Genomic DNA, 21,581 nt, shown 5'->3' with positions numbered 1-21,581 from the left:
TGATGCTGCTGGTCCAGGGACCACACTTTGAGCACTTTGGTTCAGTTAATTTTGTTATTAGGAATGCTCTGCATTCCCTCTGTAGCCCTCCGGGAGATATTGTTCAATTCAACCGGAATTTGATAACTTTTCCTTTTGCTGATCTCAAAAGAGGGAACTCTTGCCCTTCAGCGCCCCCCCCCCCAGGAAAGGTATTAGGAAAAACACACACCATCTGAAGGGGGGGGGGAGCACTGATGTCGAGAAGACCCTTTTGGTGAGAGGCCAAGTGTTGCTATAGAATAGTCTCATAACCAGCTCAAGAAAACACAATTGTGCTTTTTAATGAAACTTACAAAAATGAGTACAGCATAGCAGACTTCCTTGTAAACTTGAATCCTGTACCTTTGAAAAGTGAGCTATTAAAATATTAACAAGTCTTTCCCTGAAGTTAAATCTGCAATAACACCCACCTCCCTCCGAAATCCACAAAGCTGTCTTCCTAAAAAGCTGTGTTTACCCTATCGCCACATGGTGGTGACATTGGCTGGTCATCGACAATGGGCCATTTTGTAGGGTTTTGCTTTGGATCTTGCGAGGTGTTTGGGAATGCATGCCTTGAATAAAAAGCTCCTGTCTGCATATTCAGACACCTTCTGCAGCAGGGGCACAGTTTTCAACGCACACACACAACCCACACAACCCCTGATACTGCCTCCTGCCGTCTGGCCTGAGCTGTTTGTGGGACATCTCTATCTTCTCCCGTTTCTTTCCTTGTTGGTCCCCATTTCCCCTTGAGTGACTTCTCTCTTTGAAAACTCCTTCAAAGTTTTGGGCTCTGCCATCGATAAGCACAAGCTGACTAAACTTCCTATCAGCATGTTCTTTTCTTCTTACTGGAAACGAAGGGATTCCTCTTGACCAGGAGGGAGGATCTTCCCCTGTTCCTCCCTCCCTTCCTCCCCTGGGGACTGAGCACTTGACTCTCAGGTACATGACACGGGGTGGGAGAGAAGTGCTTAGCCCTCAGCTTTGCCTCTCACAAAGAAGGAGGCACCATCACCCCACGTTTAGTATCAGGCTCTCCCAACAGAGAGGGAGGGTGGCAAGGCTGGAGGGTGAGGCCCTCCCCCTTTCTGACAGCCAGGATCCATCCACACTTCTGTTTCAATTTCCTCCAACCCCTTCTCAGAAGACTCCACATCCCCTATTCAAAGTCAAGTCTGTTTTGCAGTGGGAGTGAATATGTTCTCTCCTCTAAAGTATTAATACTTTCAGTCTGTCAGCCTTCCAGGAACTGAGGATGTAGCCTGGTGAACAGTGAGCGTCCCCGAGCAAGGTCCCACCCACCAGGGGTCAACCCCACCCTAGTCCAGGGGTGAACCCCACTCCAGTGAGCCCTCCCCTCTTTGGGTTGAGCTGTGGTGGCCAGGAAGAATTCAGGCTGGCAGGAGTCTTCGAGATGGGGACCTCCACCAAAGATCAGTATTTCCAAGCTCCCTTTCCTCCTTTTCTTTCCACCGACCAAGGGGTCTTCTCCAAGGCTCACGTTTAGTTCACTAGATGGGCAGCTCACACTGACGCCTACGGGCCGTTTGTCGTGCTCACGTAACATGTGCGTGCTGTGTGAGTGTGCTCATGCCTGTCCTGCGTGGGATATCATCTGTATAATCTGGAAAATGTGAGCTCTGGTAAGAATGTCAGGGCTGAGGAGCGAGGTAGAAACGGAAGTTACCCACGAGGACTTCACAGCCAAGGTGGTGGGGGCAAGTCTGGGGCTGCAGGAGTTCAGGCAGAGCTGGGACACCCAACTGCCACTCGGTGTCTCCTCCCTGAGGTCCTGTTTGTCCACAAGAGGAGCAGGTGCACCTGCTGGCTCCTGGGTGCCCTCACCTGGCACGGGGCCCGGCTCTCCGGCAGAGCTCAGTGAGTATTTGTGCAGGAGCCATCACACCGATGGCCACTGGTTATTAAGCGTTTACCATTACCGGGCACAGCATCAAGTGCTTTATATAATTCTCTCAGTTAATCCTCTCCGTTAATGAAGCGAGACAGCCTTGCTATCCCTGTTTTATAGACGAGGAAAGATTAAGCAAAGCGGCCCAGGTCATGCAGCCAGTAAGCTGCAGGGTTGTGCTTTTAAAGTCCCAAATAAAACCCCCCGGGGCTTAATGTCCGCCTCCACCCGTGCCTGCCCATCTCTCTGCTTGGAGGCCAGAGGTCTGGTTTCCTCAAACTGAGGAAAGAGGAAAGGAAAGAAGGGTCCTTGTCTCCATGTCCCACACCACCATCTCCATCTTAGTCTGGAACAGTCTCGGAGCCTGGGGAGCACGGTGCCTAAACACCAAGGTCAAACAGGCCCACCCTCACAGGGCCCCAGGTCTTGCTGTGCCCACCCAGGCCTTGGCTAGCAGGCCCATGAATGGTGCTGTCTATCCATGAGAACCGTCCACCTTACCTGCTTGAGCCGAGCCGAGGGGCCCGTGTAGGTGGGGCTGACTCTTCCCTGTCCTGCCTTCCCTTGGCTTGGCCAATGAGGTTCACTCTCAGGGCCCCTGGCAGTCCCGGGGTCCACCCTCCTGAGAAGGACAGAGGGGGCTTGGGATGGCCTCACAGGTGAATGTGGATCCAATGTTGGGTCCACACTTCTGTTGCCCCTGGCTCCAGGATCGTGTGTTCCCCGATCTCATTTTCACTTTATCTGAGGTTTCTCTCCCTCTGGCGTATCATGAAGGTTGGCCCACGGGCAGCAGAGGCTAGATCACTCAGGAAGGATGAAGCTGTGCCAGAAAAACATTAGCCCCAGCATCCTCGCCGGCCAGGCCCACAGGTCCCTGGGGTGGCTCCCTCTGGGCCCTTTGGGAAGTGGAGCTCTCCCTGGAGTGGGTCGTGGGTCGGGGCCCTGCCAGGCGGCTCTGGCAGCTTCCTCTGCTGGGCAATAGGTAGCCCGAGGCGAGTCTGATCTCCGCAGTGGGTGGGGGCTTCTGAGCCCAGCTGGTCCTCACTGGTTTCCTTCTTCCCATCTCAGCACAAAGTCAAGGTGGTTGTTGACCCGCAGAGAGTTCAAGGCAGCAGCGACATCTCCTGGCTGATAGTATCCCAGTCCCCGTGGTCCCGCCCCACCCCTAAGCCTGCTACCACCAATCTCACACCTCCCAGGTCTGTAGGGCACACGCGCCCCATTCATTTAGGGGCGGTAACACTTCCTCCTGTCAGACACCGAGACCTATGGCCCTCGGCCCCTGGACACAGGACAGGGGTGTATAAATAAGATAGATATTCATAACACAGACTCTAGGACCCCAGGCGAGTAAGTCTTATCGTGTGTCATGTGGCATTGTGTAAGCTGTTGCAAATCGCTGAGAATCCAGTATATGGTCATGACACAAAGATGAGATAGTGTGCAAAATTCAATGGTATAATGTAATGCTTGAGTGTCCAAACATCTACCTGTGATCCTTCTTCTTACCTTCCTTTGCCATAAGTTTATCACTTTAGGTAAAAGTTGTTCCTCTTCTTCGTCTGTTGATCCGGGGATGGTAATTAAAAAATCAACATCGTGCCCAATCTTCTTACCCCTGACCAAAAAAAAAAAAAAAAAAAAGTATAGAATGGAAATCAATTAGATTTTTAGCTCTCAGTTTTTACAACTCACTTTTGTTTCTATGCCCTATGCTCAGCGTTTGCAACACAAAATGCTCGTGATATTTTTTTTTAAACAAAATATCCTTGATCGTACAGCTCTACTCCTTGCAAGATAAATTTATGACATAGAAAAAGTCACACATAGTACGTATATGATTATATATGTGTGGGTAAAAATAACACAGGAAGTGATCCCTTCTGCATACTCACATGTGCACACCCACCCCCACATGTGCACACAGACAGGCAGATCAGAACCAGTGACCAGAACCGAGAACTGCATGCACACAATACGAGAGAGGGTTCTCCAAATCATGGTATTGACTGAAGGCATTTTCTTAGATTTGATCTTCCTCTCCCACTTGCTCCCTCACTTCAAACTTGGCTTGCCAAGATGGCCAATAGCTAACAGGTAAGAGGGCCACAGAGAGAGCTGGAGGAAGGGGTGGGAAGGAAGGAATTTCTTTCTGAAAAGGAGGCCTCAACATCCAACAACTGCACACATCTCTGTGAAGAGTTCATTCATTCATTGACTCAGCCAGTATTTCTTGAGCACCTATATTTTGCCAGGCACCGGGTTCTCACAGAGGACTAATTTCTACAAACTGTGTGAGGAAAGCATGCATACAAACAAATTACTTGACAGGTAGCACTGAGGAGGGGTGCCTGGCTGAGCATGGCACCTGAACTGAGTCATAAAAGATGAGGAAAAGTCAGCCAGGTGACAATTTGAGGAAAGCCAGTGCAAACACGGAAGGGTCTGACTGGGCAAGTCACAGAAGCATGAAATAGCTCCATGTGTGCAAAGAAAGACAAGCCATTTGGGGTTGCTGAAGTGGAAACCCGAGCTACGGAAGATGAGGCCACCGAGAGAGGCTGTCACCAGATCAGCAAAGGCCTTTGTGCCGTGCTTAAAACTGAACTGAACTTCTGAAGGTGGGGAGCCACTGAAGGTGTTAGAGCAGGGGAGGCAAAAGCAGCCCTCGTTATCTACCTCCGGAATCCTCCTGTCATGGTGACGAAGGCATCAGGCAGAAACGCCCAGACGGCCTCTTTAACCAGCACACCGACTGCCTCTGCTTCTGCCCTGGTCACACAGCTGACGAGGTCTTCATAATAGAGGAATCCTGAGGGGCCATTGGACAGGTCAATGGAGAGAGTGACACGTGAGATGACCAGCCCTCTGTGGGAGGTGATTCCGCCCCCAAATAGAGTAAACATGACCACAGGCATCAACAAACTGTTTCCACAGAGATGGGAAATCTCTACTCTCTTGGTTGTGAATTTTTCATGGTGGTGATGACTCTTCGCTTTCTGACTTGTAAGAGTCTTACAATTTCCTGACTAAGAAAGAGACTATATTTCATATCCCTCTAGAAACCAAGCTATTCAAATATAGCTCCTTATTGAAGAACCAGCCTTCTTAATAAACTGTGCCCTATAATTATTTACAGATCATGCATAAAGATTTACGATGGAAGCTCAGGCCGACTCGCTATAATGACTTGGTTATTCCCACAGACCCAAGGAGGGAGCTTCCTCCAAAAATTAAAAATAGAACTACTGTGTGATCCAGCAATCCTGCTTCTGGGAATACATCTGAAGGAAATGAAAACACCGTCAAAAGAATACACACCGCCATGTTCATAGCAACATTATTCACAATAGCCAAGACATGGAAACAACCTAAGTGTCCGTCAGTGGATAAAGAAATTGTAGCGTGTGTGTGTGTGTGTGTGTGTGTGCACACGCGCATGGAAATAGGAGGATTATTCAGCCGCTAAAATGAGGATATCCTGCCATTTGCAACAACATGGATGGACCTTGAGGGCTTTACGTTAAGTGAAATAAGTCCAAGAAAGACAAATACTGTATGACGTCACTTATGTGTGAAATCTAAAGACAAAAACTCATAGAAGAGAAATCAGATCTGTGGTTATCAGAGGCCAGTGCGGGCAGAAGGGGAATTGGAAGAAGGTGATCAGAAAAAGGTACCAGCTTCCAGTCCTAAGATAAGTAAGTACCAGGGATGCATGTACAGCAAGTTGGCTACAGCCAACACTGCTGGGTGCGTCTTGCTCTTTCGAATCCCAATTATATTGTATTTAGATTGCATGTTAAAAATAAATGTTTAAAACGTGTACAATTTTTGGCCCCTTATTGGCATTTCTTCATTAGTGCCAGTTAATGCCAAATTCATTTTACCAGAGCCCCCCCGTAAATGGAAGCGTCCAAGCCACCACCTTCAACCTGAGGGAGGTCCTGCCGGGTTGTCAGCTGCCTGTCTCAACACAGTGTTCTCTTCTCCCGCTGGTCGGTCATGAGCGGGTAGGTCAGCCCTGTGTCTAGATTTTCATGCTTTCCCTTCTATTTCCTGGTATCTGACAGTGTCTAACGCAGATCCACATTTATTCCAGCAATGACTCTAGTTCGTTGAAATATTTTTGACTCCTCAACCTTCATGTCTCTTTCGTGCGCATGACTCCTCCACTCCTCCTTTCACCCACAGGAGACAGTCAGGACCCAAACATCTAGAGCCAGTTCAGTAAGAAGTAGATCAACAGCACAACCCTGTTTGACATCTGGATGCAGGAATGACAACAGCCGCTATGCAAAGCGTCTTTGCTTATGCCACGCGAGGTGCTAAGGACTTTGCCTACGTTATTTGATTTATTCCTCGTTAACTACCAGTGTTACCTCCCTTTTAGAGATGAAGTAACTTAGGCTCAAAGACTTGAACAAGCTTGCTCGAGATCTTGCAGCCACAGAATGTTGGAGCCAGGATTTGGATCCAAGTCTGTCTGATTCCAAAAGCGTGTGCTTTTAACCATAGTGCAAAAAAGAGGATGAACAAGGTACCCAGCTCACTGAAACTGGACTTGAAGTTCAGCTAACTCAGAGGCCTACCGCAACCTGGCCAGCCCATGGCAACATCAGGAGATCCGTAGGAGAGACAATTTACCTGCTTTCTGCATTTGTGTGAACTTCAGGGTTTTGTCTGACTTTATTTTACTCAGAGTTCGGAAACCCATCCTGAACCATTTCTCAGATGTCTTCAATCCCACTCCAAACACAGAAGTGAAGAGCTGAAACAGGGAAAGGCATGCCTTTAGTTTCTGACATGACCGTTATGACAATGAAGTGACACTTTTCAAGGTCAAGGGATTAGGAAAACAGTGTAAGCATACTTCTGACCCAGTTTCTCCTGCATATGACAAGTGGGTGGGTGATGGTAACTTTTTACAGAGCTTTTTGTTTCAGGGGGGTCCTTTCCTGACCTATGGTGTTACAGTGGCTGGCATCTGCATAGGCTTCCGTGTAATCTGACCGCCCTTTGCCTGTTCCGTCCACGTGTGACCACAGCTTTCCCTACCAGGCACTCCCCTTGGTCAGGGGTCCCTTACGCACACTCATGCTCTGCGGTTTTAAGAGGGATGCTCATGTAGGTTGTATGAATTCTCTGCCATCACTCAGCTGGTAAGCGGCACAGCCCAAACTCAAATCCAGGCTGTCTGCACTCCAAGCCTGGGCTCCTGCCCACAACCAGCTTTTAGGCCTTTGCATCACTCCGGAACCAAAGGGACGGGCAGAAATCTCTGCCACCCTGAACTCCAAGGTGGGGAACACTGGGGGGGAACCAAGCCCTGCTTCGAAGTAGAGAAGGACACAGTGGGGAGCTTCCAACACAGGTTTGCTCCTTAAGAGCAGGTTTGTTTTGTCCCATGCTCCCAGTGTCCCCATGCTATTTGTGCCCATGAGTGACAGATCCTAGAAGATCCTAGAAGATCCTAGAAGATCTCACCACAGCATGGCAATACGCTTGTGCACCCATATTTATTTTGGCATCTGCTTCCTAGACCACTATTATGGACTCATCGTGCCCCCTTCCACTCATATGTTGAAGCCCTAACCCCCACTGTGATGGTGTTTGGAGATGAGGCTTTTGGAGGGAATTAGGTTTAGATGAGGTCATGACTGTAGGGCCCTCATGATGGGGTTTGTGCCTTACTAAGGAGAGGCACCATGGGAGTTGCTCTCTCTCTCTGTGTGTCATGTGAAGGCACATTGAAAAGGTTCCAGGAAGAGAGCCCTAACCACAACCCGACCGTGCTGGCACCCTGATCTCGAACTTCCAGTCTCCAGAACTGTAAGAAAATAAATATTTGTTGTTTAACTCACCCAGTCTGTGGCATTTTGTTATGGCAGCCCAAGCTGACAAACCACCTACATTAAGTAACAGGGTTAACTGAAAAACCATTTTCAGCCAACACCTGTAAAATTACTTACTTTGAAGGACTGATATCGTTCATCATTTAACACAGCTTTAACTTCAGAACTTTCTCCATCTTCAATAATTTCCTGCACGGACAGTTGAAAAAATTGTTAGGGGCACTTGGCGTGGCTCCGTCTGTTAAGCATCTGACTCTTGATTTCAGCTCAGATCACGATCTCACGGTTTGTGGGATGGAGCCCCGCATCGGGCTCTGCACTGGTAGTGCGGAGCCTGCTTGAGATTCTCTCTCTCCCGTCTCCCTGCCCCTTCCATAGACATGATATAACATCTATCTATCTGTCTGTCTGTCTATCTCACATCTGTATATTACCTGCATTCCCTTCCCCCTCCTGCTTCCCATTAGGAAGCAGGACAAATCACATTTCACCCTTACCTCTATGACACACTTCACTTTGTCCCCCAGGCAGGGAATTCCTTCTGTGTCCTTCATACTGATGATTGTGAATGGCAGAGATTTAAGCACAGAAGCTGCTCTCATAAATGTCGCAGAGGAGATTTCATTTTCTTTAAACTCATAGTTTTCAGCCAGCACCTCGAAGGCGTCCTGAAGAACAAAACCAGGTGAGCCAAACACGGCCTGTTCCGAGCCCCTGAGCTAGTAGTCACTTGCAAACACCTGTTGCCCTTCATGAGTGTTGAAATACCTCCTGACAGTCTCCTCGAAGGGTGGGATGGGGTCTCCCATGTCTTTGCACCCCTCCCTTGCTATGAGAGGAGCTGAACTGAAAAGACGGGTCACAGAGTGCTTCGTAAGGAAACTTTGAGTTTGATGCCATTAGATATTCAGGAGCGATTCAACCAAAACCTGATCGCATGCTCACTGCACCCCCACTCGTCATTGCTCAGCATGACCCTGCCCTCTTTCCTTGCAGGCTTCCCCACCAGCGTGTGTCCAGGGTTCTGCCTGGATCACTGGGCACCTTCATCTCTCGGCTTGTATGTAAAACACAGTCAGCACTTAACATGGCAACAGAGGGGCGTGATCACAGGACACGGACCCAAGGCGGGTTGTTTCAGGTAGGGTGCATTTGCATTTCTAGCAGAGGAGGAAGTAGCTACAGCTGTGTGGCATCATGCTTCCGTGCCCAGTACTGCAGTTTCCTGTTCTTCCTGGCAGATGTGGGGCTGGAAGTCTCGAAATGAGAAGTTTTGTAGTTGATACCCTACCACACGTTTTAACAACCTGACTACTTTCTCTAGGCTGGAGAACGAGCAGCTGTGGACCTGTGAGGGTCATTTGAAATGCAACTGCCAAACTTCAGGCCTGGGTGGGGCTTTGGAGACAATCTGGTTAATTTCTAGTTGAATGGGTGAGGAAACCGAGGCTCAGAGAGAGGAACTGACTTGCCCGAGCTAGTTACGATCAGAGAGGTGAGAATCCAGGCCTGCTGTCTCTCAGTTGCCTGGTTACCCAGCAAAGGCTGTTTATGCATTAGTGCTGTTTCTTTGTAACTTGCTCTTACTATGTTTTGGACTACAGTATTTGGTTTTTCCAAATATTTGCCTTTGACAAGTGTTGTGCCCCAAAGTGACAATTCTCATCAAATAGTAATTTACCATCTCTAAACAATATAAATATATTTCTGATTGTATTTGTCCATGTCTACAACAGAAGTAGATCCATTCTGGACTGAAATAAGAACCAGAGATCAGGCCGGGGGTGGGGGGGAGTGAGTGAATGTGGGGGGTAATTTTCCTAGATATTCAGAAAATTACACAATTGAATTTGCAGATCCATGGGGGCGCCTGGGTGGCTCAGTCGGTTGGGCGACCGACTTCGGCTCAGGTCACGATCTCGAGATCCGTGAGTTCGAGCCCCGCGTCGGGCTCTGTGCTGACAGCTCAGAGCCTGGAGCCTGTTTCAGATGCTGTGTCTCCCTCTCTCTCTGACCTTCCCCCATTCCTGCTCTGTCTCTCTCTGTCTCTAAAATGAATAAACGTTAAAAAAAAAAATAAAAAAAAAAAAGAATTTGCAGATCCATGGAAAGACGCTGCAAGCCCTTCATTTGCTCTAGGGGTTGTTGTAGAGCCCCTTACCGTGAATATGTGGTTAAAGTTGTTTAAAGTGGTTCTTCTCTGACATGCATACAGAGGGATCTTTTTTACAACAAGTGGCGGAGTCTTCTGGAGCTCTGGGTTTGGGCTAGCTGAATAATCTCTTCTCACCTAAACAAATGCGGAAGCATCCGTTTTTAGTAGCAATCAATAGTCATAATCATAGATATTATGAAGGAGAAAAATTGGAGGTAGTTTGATGGCAATTGTCCCTGGAGAGGATAAAATTATAGGAGAGTCAGATTTTATGTTACATGCATCTCTAATATTTGCATTTGCTACAGTTTACATGTACTGTATTTTTTAAAGTTTATTTGTTTGTTTTGAGCTGGGGAGGGGCAGAGAGAGGGAGAGAGAGAATCCCAAGAAAGTGCTATACTGTCAGTGCACAGCCCGACACGGGGCTCCATCCCACGAACTGTGAGATCATGACCTGAGCCGAAATCAAGAGCTGGAGGCTTAACCGACCGAGCCAACCCAGGCGCCCCAACATGTGTTATTTTTGCAATGAGAAAAACAAACGTGCAAAGAACCATCAATTAAGTACCATTTTCCTTTTCCACGAACTCATGTACTCATGGTCTGAACCTTCTTGCCGCGGGTTCTAGCATTAATGGTGAAGGACTTGGAATTAAGAGATTAATTTTCATCAGTTTTTCTTTATGAATGATGACAGAAAAAAAAATAGGAAGCCTCTACTTTTCTGGTTACCAGAACATCAAGGCTTCCACATTCTGAAATATTTGTGCATAGTGTTGTTCATAAAAACAGCTATCATTTATCAGCTGCCTGTCATAGATCAGGCTCTGTGGTAAGCGCTTTACACGTATGTTACTCTAATTCCCTAACCATCTTGTGAGGTAGTTTCTTTTGCTGTCTTATATCATAGAGGAGGAAACTGAAGCTCAGAAAACCCGAGTGACTTTCCCAAGGTCACACAGGGAGAAGGCAGACCGCCTGGGGGTTAAGCTCAGGTCTGTTGAGTCTATAGCCCATGTTCCTAATCGTCAAGGAAAGGGCAAAGAGGATTAACCGTAACACTTACAAGCTGGTGTTTTCCTGTCACCTCTACTGGTTTTCCTGCTTCCATGGATTCTATCAGCCAGGAGATGTCCAGGAGCTCTAGCTGTGAGCTGGCCTTTACATTCTGTACCTGCAGCCACTCTAGGACATCTGAGCCAGAGTTGTTTTCTGCTACAATGTGCGTGACGGAATCACTGCAGAATGCAAGAAAAAGCTATCAGCTGAGGGGGATTTCAAAAGGAGAAGGGCTCCTCTTACCTTGAGGTGTTCAGAACATCCCATCTGACGAAGAAAGACGCATACTAGACCTGACCATAGGCACAGACAATTTAGGCCTCCAGGGAAGGGAATTCTACATTAATTAGTGTAGCCACAGTGGTCGATGTTACATGTCAGACACAAGAAAAATTAAGAAAACATTAACAGAATTGTGGTGTCAATGGAAAACCAAAGTCCAGAGATGACAGAAGATGAAATTTTTCTTAAAGTAGCACCAAGCATTCCACATGAGGCTTCGGTATGCCATTTCGTATTTATTTGTAGAGGACTTCAGTCCAGTGTCGTTCAAACTGTCTATGACCCACAGTTAGAAATACGTTTTATATTATGACCTAAAATAAAAATATAGATACATGTAGATATGCTTCTAACATCTCATTAAATTGATCTCACAGCCCATTAATAGATGGTGACCAGCTTTGGGGAAGTATTACATGTTTATTCAAAGCACAATCTTGTGACGGAGGGTAGGCAGGAAGCTTTCGCCTAATAATCACTGAGCACTTAACCATGCTTCGGCTCCATCCAAGTACCTTACGCCCATCATCTCATTTGATACTCACAAAGTTCCTCAGGCACGTGTTATGTTATTCATACTTCAAAAACGAGGAAACTGAAGAACAGAGTTTAAGTGACATTCTGAAGGCCACACAGCTAGTAAATGGCCTTCATCCTTTCTGATTGTCTTTTTTTGGGTCAAGTAGGTTATTTCTAGTTTTTAATAAGTCTTCACGGTCAGCATCATATCCTTGGAACCAATGTGTTTTCAGGCTCTTTCAGTTCAAATAATCTATGAATCTGGGAGATAGCAAGATGCATATTTGGGCATCCAAGAGAAAAATAGAATTCTTTTCTCTTTCCTACTTCTCTTCCTTGACTTCCTCTTGCTCCTTCTCCTTTTTTGAGTGACTCTTAGATGCACTGGGTATTTTTTTGTTGACTGTTGTATTCACAGCCCAGGTTCCTTGTGGTGGCAGTGGTGACAGTGGTAAGAAGTTGGAGTTTCCAAAGAAGGAAAGGGAAGTTTGTGGACATTAGTATCTTATGTGAGACAGATGGTTAACGATATGTTATGACAAGGCATAAAGCATGGACAAGATTTGCAAGTGGTGTGCAGAGAAGGAAAAGAGCTGGTGTGAGCCGGTGTGAGCTGGGAGAGGCTGGCTGGCTTTGTGGAAGGAGGGGTTTGTGTCCACTGATGGATGGGGAGGGATAGGAACCTAGATGGCAGAACTTAGGGCCCTCCTGGAAGAAAAGGTTCAGAGGCCAGAAGAAAAGTAGGGGAATGGCCTGGATCAGAGTGAAGAGTTTATGTTGGGAAGTAGTTGTCGATGTGGCTGGGTCGGTTGGGGCAACCAGGTTACAGAAGGTCTTAGAAGCCTCATTTGGGAGGTTGGATCTTATTTTCTGGGGTTGTGGAACCAGCGAAAGCTTTCGTGAGCAGGACACAGTGACAGCATCACTATGTTATTTAAAAAAACTAAGCTTGGAAACCAATTTGACAATAAACTTCATATATTGAAAAAAATACAGATTATTATAGAAAGTTAAAAAAATAATAATAAATAAAAAAACTAATCTGGATGGGGGGTGGGAGGGAGGGGAGGGTGGGTGATGGGTATTGAGGAGGGCACCTGTTGGGATGAGCACTGGGTGTTGTATGGAAACCAATTTGACAATAGATTTCATATATTACAAAAAAGTTAAAAAAATAATAAATTGTCCCCCTTTCAAAAAAACCTAATCTGGTCCACACAATGGTTTGGAGGGGAGGGTGATGGGTGGGAGGGTTGGGAACTGGATAATTCTCACCCAGTTTGGCTCCTGTAGCACCAGGAAGGAAGGCAAAAGAGACCTAAGAGGGACCTCTGGCTTCAGTTCACCTGCAAGGGCTGAAGTGGAGAACAGAGTCAACTATTACTCTCCCGTATTTACACAGTGAAGTAAGAGCGCTTTGGGTAGAAATAGGGATTTCGGAAGTTGCGCCTCTTTGGGGGACAGTGGAAATGAACTTTATTTCAGGCATGCTGCATTTGAAGGATGGCAAGAGGTCCAAGTGGAAATGTCCGGTTGACAGTTGGGATCTAAGTCTGACGTGGGGAGAGGGTTGGGGGCTGGAGGCCAGAGCTGAGACCATCCGGATGGCAGGATGTGCAGCGGGCCAAGCAGAAGTACATTGTGGTGAAACCACATCTGACAAGAGTTGGGAGAAGGCAGCTCTCTGCATCCCTGTTCTAGGTCCACAGCATTCCAAAAATTCTTTATAACAAGCTTCTTGAAAGACCGTTTATGTGAAGACTTTAAGAAGACAACGAAAGGATTAATAGAGCTACAGAGGAAGTGTTATTCCATCTAGATTTCTGCCCTTTGGAGGGAAACTTCATTATTATATTAATTGTAGTATAATATTTCTTCTTCTTCTTCTTATTAAGGCTCTGTCTAAACTTCAAGGGGAGAGGGGTATGCTGAGGAGGAGCCCTGGGGCTCAACTTCCAAATTCAAGCCCCTCACCATCCACTCTCCTATCATCCCCACCCCCACTATTGCTTTCCTTGGGGCCACGTGGTAATGTGTGAGCTCACACTATTGGATGAGAACCACATGCATTTCTTACAGAGTTAATATAAGCATATTTGCAAATGACAGGTCAAACATCCTACGGAAAAAGACTGATTTAAACCTCCAACCCCTGCTCATGAAGCAATTGGCAAACAAAACAACAACAACAACAGAGCACACACACGCACGCAATCAAACCGGACCTCTTCGGCCACTCACACAGAGCTACTCAGAGTTGGGGACTGCTTGTCACTGGTTCCCACAAGGTAAGCACAGAAATGGAAAGTCAGCATTTAGAAACTTGAATGGTAGTTCGACACCATCACAGTAGCTTATTGTTCGTTGTTTGTTTGTTTGTTTGTTGTTTGTTGATAAAAACATTGATCTGCGGTGAATTTTTTGAAAACTGGTCCTTCACCATAAATCACTTAAGGAACACTGTCTAGAGAATACTGTCTGTTCTAGCCCGGTCTACATTCCCCGTCTTCTTGTGTTGCCCGAGTTCGGCCAATAGACTCCTCGTGGCCACCTGTCCGGACTACAGTGTGCTTCCTGTGTTGGGCTTGTCACGCGCCCTTCGCAGACCATTCACCGTCTCTGACTGTGTTTGTTCACTGTCAGTTCTGAGCCTGTGGCATCAGCGCTCCTAGGAGAGCCACTGCCTCCCATGTGTTCTGCTGACAATTTCTCAGTGCTGTGCTGTGGCAGCTCTTTGTCTATCTGCTGGTAGAGCAATTTTCTCTCTGCCCTGAGTATGCCTACATTGGAAATATTAATAATATTAGAATATTACTGGCCAGACACCGTGGCAGGCACATTTCATGCATTCCCTCATTTAATTGTCAACAATGCTGTGAGGTAGGTAATTTCGCCCCCATCTAAGATGAGAAGAGACCTTGGGGACATGAAAAATTCACCGAGCTGATGATTGGTGGAGCAGGATTAGATAGACCCTTGTTTTGTTCTATTTTAATCCAAAGCCCGTGTGCAGGACTAAACTGAACGACCCCTCTGTGACTTCGTGCTTTTTCCATGGCTGTAGAGAGTGCTGCTCCTTTTCACAGAAGGAATAACATCTGGAAGGGTGACATCATAATAAAAAACCCTGATTCCCTCCAAAGGAAAGAAACAGAGAGGCAATAACACTTTCTGTAGGCCAGTTCCTATTGGCCACACTGTCCCCGCTGCTGCGCAGAATTTGTGTTTGGTGCCTTTCGTCCAACGGCATATGGACCGCAGTGAGACTGCAAGACACGCAGAACTGTCCCAGAAAATCTGAAAGAACAGTTGCCATAGCTACACAACAACATGGAGAAGCCACGGGGAGGCTGGCAGGCTCTCTGAGCTCTGAGTTTTCCTAAACCTCGCAGAGAGGCGGATATGCTGAGGTGGAGCCCCGGGGCTCACCTTCCAAGTTTGGGCCCCTCACCATCCACCCTGACCATCCCTGCTGCACCACCACTGTCTCTTCACCGGGGATGTCTCTGGACACGGCCCTGCCTCTACCAGAGACAGCCAGCATGCCCGGGGATGCGGAGGGAGGAGTCCTGGATAGGGATCCACAAAGAATATAATGTACAGGCATACGCCCAAGAAAAGACTGGAGAGAAATACTCCAGACCGTTAGAAAAAGTAAACACACACACACACACACACACACACACACACACACACACACGTGTATATTCTTACTTAATCCTCACAAGAGTCTTACAAGGTGGGCAATATATAACTTCAGATGAGAAAACCAAGGCTTGTGGAGGTTCCGTGAAACCAGGATTCAAACCCAGCTGTGCATGACTCAAGCAATCTCTTAACGTTCCACTAGACTGTGGTTAGACCCCTGAGTGAGGTGCTGTTCAAGGTGGTTTTTTTTGTATATTTTCCCATTTTCTGTCATGAACCCTCTATCATCACATTCTACTGAAGGGGGAAAAAAATACACATGAATGTCATTTTCAAGGCCAAAACCTGGCACTGGGGCTGAGGTGGTACCTGCCTGGGTCCCAGAGTCCTGGGCTTTCTTCATATACTAAAAGGTGACAGGAGGGGGCACCTGGGTGGCTCAGTCGGTTAAGCGACTAACTCTTGGTTTCGGCTCAGGTCATGATCTTGTGGTTCGTGAGTTCTAGCCCCACGTCAGACTCTGAGCTGGCAATGCAGAGGCTGCTTGGGATCCTCTCTCTCTCCCTCTCTGCCCCTCCCCTGCCCGTGCTCTCTCCGTCAAAATAAATAAATTTAAAATAAACAAATAAAAGTGACGGAAGCCTCGGGCAGTGACCCCCAGCCCCTTCCAAAGACTCCAAGGTTCTGCTGAGATGGCTGTTCCTGAAACGTCCATGAATTCAGTTCTTTAAGTACACCTAGTTCCTTAGCCAGGGCCAATCACTAATACCTTGGACTAGGTTTGGGAGGGCTTGAACCAATTATAACAATTCTGAACTAGGATTTGTCCCTCAGCTTGCCACAGGGAACAGTCAATAGATAGACCATTGGTGGAATGAATTCATGAATTAATTATCCATAGCTCTAAAGGAACTGAACTCGTGTCCACCAGAGACATCCAAGAAGCGGGGTTAAAATTCAGATGCCTGGGCCTTATGAGCAGAGACTCAGATTCAGTAAATCTTACCCAGAGCCCGGGAACGTGCTCCCTTGGTAATTCTGGCCTAGTCAGCTCCAGTTAGTCATTGGTGCATAACCAACTATGCCAAAGTTTGAGGCTTTAAGAAAAGCAACGATTTGACTATAACTCACAATTTTGGGTCAAGGATTCAGAATTCAGGCAGCTGTTGGGTATGGTGCCGGTGGAGGCGTGATGCTCCTTGTGGCTCGGTGCATCTGGCACGTTGGTGAGGATGGCGGGGAGGTGGGCTGGGCCGCATCTATCAGCCTGAGCACCGTCGCGTGGCCCCTCTCGGCAGGGACTCAAACTCCTTACATGAGGTTGTTTAGCAGATCCAGGGAGCGGCAGAAGCCCCAGGGCCCTTTATGACCCAGCATCAAAAGTCACGCGGTGACACTATGTTGAAGCAGTCACAAGCCCTCTCAGATGCAAGCAAAGGGAAAATTGTCCCTGCCTCTCCTTGGAGGCCACCACATTCTAAGATGACCTCACAGCCTGAGAACCGCATTTTGAGAGATGGTGCTGGAGAGAAAATCTCTCTTTGCCGCACACTGGACTCTGGGCTCCATGGTACCAGGGTTTCCCAGCGTGGTACTCGTTGCTCTGAAGGTACGTGAGAGAATTTTAGCGGGTACACAACTGAACACTGAAAAGGCATATGTGTTTATATCTACATGTTTAAATTTATGCATATCAGACTCATGTTTTTTATGAGTTTCATGGTTTTTATATTATTCCTTAGGACAAGGCGAAATTATTACTATTTAAAAAAATTTTTTTAATGTTTATTTTTTTTTTTTGAGAGAGGCAGAGCGTGAGTGGGGGAGGGGCAGAGAGCAAGGGAGACACAGAATTGGAAGCCGGCTCCAGGCTCTGAGCTGTCAGCATGGAGCCCGATGCGGGGCTCGAACCCACAAACCGTGAGATCATGACCCGAGCCGAAGTCGGACACTTAACCGACTGAACCACCCAGGCACCCCAAGGCTAAATTATTTTTAACAATTCATCTTAGGGGCAATTAGAAGAAACACATTAAGTGTATAGTAACGTATGTGGTAAAACATACATGATTATAAGAATCATGAGTGTGACCCTCAGATGTTCAGAAAGCCCTGAGTTATGACATTCACTCACAAATTTTGGTTCTGATTTTTTTTTTCTGGTATCTACCTCCTCACTGCTCCCGTCTTTCTTTTCCTAGTTGGTCTTGCCTCTGAGTATAATTAGAAAAATGCTTCATGAAGAAAGAGGTGGCCCTCCTTCTTTGCCTGGAGACAGACTGACCCCCACTCTGACTTCCACAGTCTTCACGGATGGCCACCTGCTTTTATCTTTGTCTTTACAATTGTTTTCTTTCCCCAGAGAGGTCATTCCCAATTCTTCCCATCTGATGTAGGACTTATCTTATACATAATGACTTTAAATAGTAATTTACAGTTAAACTGAGCTAAATACCATTTAAAAATCCTCCTGCCAATTTCCCTTAGCAACTGATCTGTTTCAGAATCCCTGAAACAGAAAAATCGAAGCAGTTTTATTTGGTTTTGTTCCACACTCATACTATCACCAGTAGATACGTTTCTATTTCCAGCCCTGATATACTTAAGACTGAAGGGGTCTTGCCTTGTTTTGTTTTTTTTGTTTTTGGGTTTGTTTTTTTTTTTTTTGGTCCCACCTTAAATGAAATTATGAACATGAATTTAAAATCCACAGATTTTGAAACATGAGGTAATCTGGACCAGAGAAGGGCTGGAGCTTACAATGCGTGTCCTTGGATGTATAAAGTTTTTATTATTTTGCTGATTACAATAGTAATACTGGTGCCTCATTGAAAAATAATTTAATTACAACAATTAATCTTGGTAATCACAAGTTCCTTTGTCTGGTTTTATATTTGTCAAATTATTCTTTGAGTAAATATTCTTTTTTAATGTTTTTGTTATTCATCTTTGAGAGAGAGACAGGGCACGAGCAGGGGAGGGGCAGAGGGAGAGGAAGACGCAGAATCCGAAATGGGCTCCAGGCTCCGAGCTGTCAGCACAGAACCTGATGCGGGGCTCGAACTCACGAGCCGTGAGATCGTGACCTGAGCCAAAGACAGATGCTTAACCCACTGACCCACCCAGGTGCCCCTGAGCAAATATTTCTTGAAACTACTGTGTATAAGAAAACTGTCAAAGTTCTGAGAATGAGCTACAGGATGGCCCCGAAGGTGCCCTTGCCCTTATGGAGCCGGGGAGGAGTAATTGGATAAGATGTAAAGCCAAGTGGCAGAGCTGGGACCAACCCTTCACCATTGATCCCGCCCATGTTCTGGGGTGGAAGTTCTGTCCTCTAGGAGGGTTTCCAGGGGTCTTCGGTCTTGGATGCAGAGAGGTGTAGGGAGGAGGGATTCAAGGGTGGGGTGTATCTTGCTTTCAACGGACAATACTTCCCAAAGATACCCTTGTGGACAAATTAAGATGTTTAAGCAGGACGAAAGTGCCATCCGGTGGGTTTCTATTGCTCCAACAGCAGAACTGAGCAAGTGTTAAACTACTGGGTGGTGTCATCCCGGAAAGCGACCCTCCTTAGCCACAGCCCTTTCTTCTTCAACATCAGTGATTTAGGTCAAGACATAGTAAGCTTAACTAATGAGTTCGTGGAGGAGGGTCGAAGACAGAGTTTTAAAACAGCTCAAAGTATTAGAACCAGGGGGTGAAATAAGAACATGGCAAGCACTGGATTCTCATCCTTCTCTGGCTCATCCTAAATAATGTAAGGATTATGAAGTTGCTCTAAAATTTAGGATATTGACTATGGAATAAAACTCAGTATCTTTTTCATGAATGTGCAAAATGTGTCAAATGACTTGACATCTCCCCTGATTTCTATTTTAAGACCCAGCTTCGTATGGTTGTTGAATAGCATGTTTTCTGAAATTTAACATTAATATAAGATATAATATTAGTGGAACTCATTCCAAATATAAGGATACAGTGCACGTATGCTCGGGAATGAAATAGCTCCAGATAGTCCAATGGATTGAGGCACACCATTTCTAAGCTATGTGTTCAGGTCCAGGTAAAGTAGGAATCAGATGTTTCCTCGAATGTAATCCTCCTGGCAGCCAAAGAATGTGCTAGAAACTATGGAGATTGCTCCCTATATATATAATATATATAATACACACACACACACACACACACACACACACACACACATCTTCTCTTTCTTTGAATCTTATGTACTAGAAAGAGAAAGGGTAGGCTTCACTAATGAGAAGTATCCTTTCGTATAGAAACTAACTTTATTTTTAAAATATATGCTTACCATAAAAAATTTGGAAAACACAGAAAATAAAAGCAACCATAATTCCTTCCTACTATACCCTTCCTCACAAAATAATCACAACATTTTGATGGTTTTCCTTCCTGTCTTTGTTCTTTTTGTTTATATCATTTGACCTAGTTCAATTCCTCTCCTTAGGGTTTTACTGTCAGTGGATCCAGCCAATTAACAAGAAAACAATCACACTTCACATCTGTATAACTGTTTTGTTTCACCAAAGCACACTGACATCCATCATCACTTTTGGTGCTTACCTCAGATAGAACAGACTATTTTTCAGGAAACCAAGGGCAGAGAGGAGAGAGGGAGTCTTGCTCCCCACCACGTGGCTGGAAAGGGTCAGAGCCAGAACTGGAGCTCTCTAGATTTCTCATCTAGAGATGTTCCCCGGCCATAGTTTCTACTGTCTCTCCCAATTACAGTCTATGTATCTCTGTACAGAAATTCCGTTTGAGAGCTAGGACTTCTACTTCCTGTGGTTTATTTTTGTCCATAGAACACATTTGCATTTAACGTGTCTTCTGGGCTGTCAGCCTGGTAGCTTCGCCATCACATGCCTGGCAGCAGTTAGCTCACCCTGCACAGTTTCCTCTGTTGCCTGAGCAGCCGGGCTTGGTCCTTGGCAGCAAGCATCTGGGGGCACAGAACTGCCTCTCTGGCTCTGTTGCCAAAAGAAGAAACATGCCTCCTGTGTCTTCCCAACTACCTGCCCGAGCCACCATGTCTGTATTCGTAGCTGTGTCCATGGCTAGTCAGCCCTTGCTGGAAGTATGGCCGTTTCCACCGAGAGAGCTTTCTATGTAAGTGGTACCTTGACCATCTGGCTGTCGCCTTCCTGCCTGGCCCTTGTCAAATTTCTTTACCACAAAAAGCAGTTCCATATTTGCAAAGGCTTTTCATTTCTGCTTTCCAATTTCCTTTTTTTTTTTTTTTAATTTCCGGGGTTTGCCCTCTTTAACTATGTCATCTTTTCTTCCCCCAATTCCAACATTTTATGTAAGTCCGTAAGATTGGGTAGACTTAACAGTTAGATGCAATCTACAATTTCATGGAAGGAATGTTGAGATTTGGAGCTTAACATCCCAAACGAGATAGGGGGCTAAAAAGAAAAAAAAGAGGCAGAGAGGGGGAAAGGAGTTCATGTAAAGAGAAATCAGATGGGAGAGAGATCATGGGAGACACAGGAATTTCTGAATAGGGCATTTTAGTAAAAAATAAAATAAACTAAAATGTTTCTGTGACATTGACTCTTCATATGAATTATGAGTATTTTGGAAATTACCGCATCTTATTACTGACTTTTGTCTTATGTTTCTCTAGCAATATGAACCTGGCATTTCTTCAGCAGGAAATGCTTGTCAGTTTTATTTTTAAATATCAAAGACTATTTTCAAAGTAAAACATTCATTTTCACTTAGAATTCTTACAGTTTTTCCCAGGAAAGTTGTGGTCAATCTATTCCTTGGACAAACAAGGCCAGCCAACTGTGCTGGTCATTCTTTACCCACTGCAAGCCCCATGGCCGTTCTGTTTGGAGCTACTTATTTCAAGGTTTTAATACCATTTGTTTCTGGATTTTGTTTTGTCTTCTCTTCCATCCAGTGGAGACCGGTTAGATGAACCACAAGGCTAATTGCTGCAATGAATGGGATTGTGAGCAAACAAGTGTAGATGACCCAAAGAGTTGCCCTTTTGTCTGAGCTCTGACCTCATCACTTGGCCCCATGTCTAGCAGCCCTGGACAGAGCTGTCCTTGAACCTTTAACCAGAACCCCTAGCTCCGTGAACCCC

General features: G+C 46.0%; 1 protein-coding gene across 1 annotated transcript in view; it reads right to left on the bottom strand.

Moving 5' to 3' along the window:
* Positions 1-21,581, bottom strand: part of DNTT (DNA nucleotidylexotransferase) — a 30,878-nt gene that overhangs the window by 8,210 nt on the left and 1,087 nt on the right. The window contains exons 2-8 of the mRNA XM_027062729.2: positions 11,019-11,190; positions 9,956-10,084; positions 8,292-8,462; positions 7,912-7,983; positions 6,587-6,710; positions 4,619-4,751; positions 3,449-3,557 (exon numbers count right to left, since the gene is read on the bottom strand). Coding sequence (XP_026918530.2) covers positions 3,449-3,557; positions 4,619-4,751; positions 6,587-6,710; positions 7,912-7,983; positions 8,292-8,462; positions 9,956-10,084; positions 11,019-11,190 — 910 coding nt within the window. The remainder of the gene's footprint in view (positions 1-3,448; positions 3,558-4,618; positions 4,752-6,586; positions 6,711-7,911; positions 7,984-8,291; positions 8,463-9,955; positions 10,085-11,018; positions 11,191-21,581) is intronic.

Source organism: Acinonyx jubatus, chromosome D2, assembly GCF_027475565.1.
Source record: "Acinonyx jubatus isolate Ajub_Pintada_27869175 chromosome D2, VMU_Ajub_asm_v1.0, whole genome shotgun sequence".
NCBI classification, from domain to species: Eukaryota; Metazoa; Chordata; class Mammalia; order Carnivora; family Felidae; genus Acinonyx; species Acinonyx jubatus.
The sequence above is the reverse complement of the archived record's forward strand: the minus strand, read 5'-3'. Positions and strand labels throughout refer to the sequence as shown.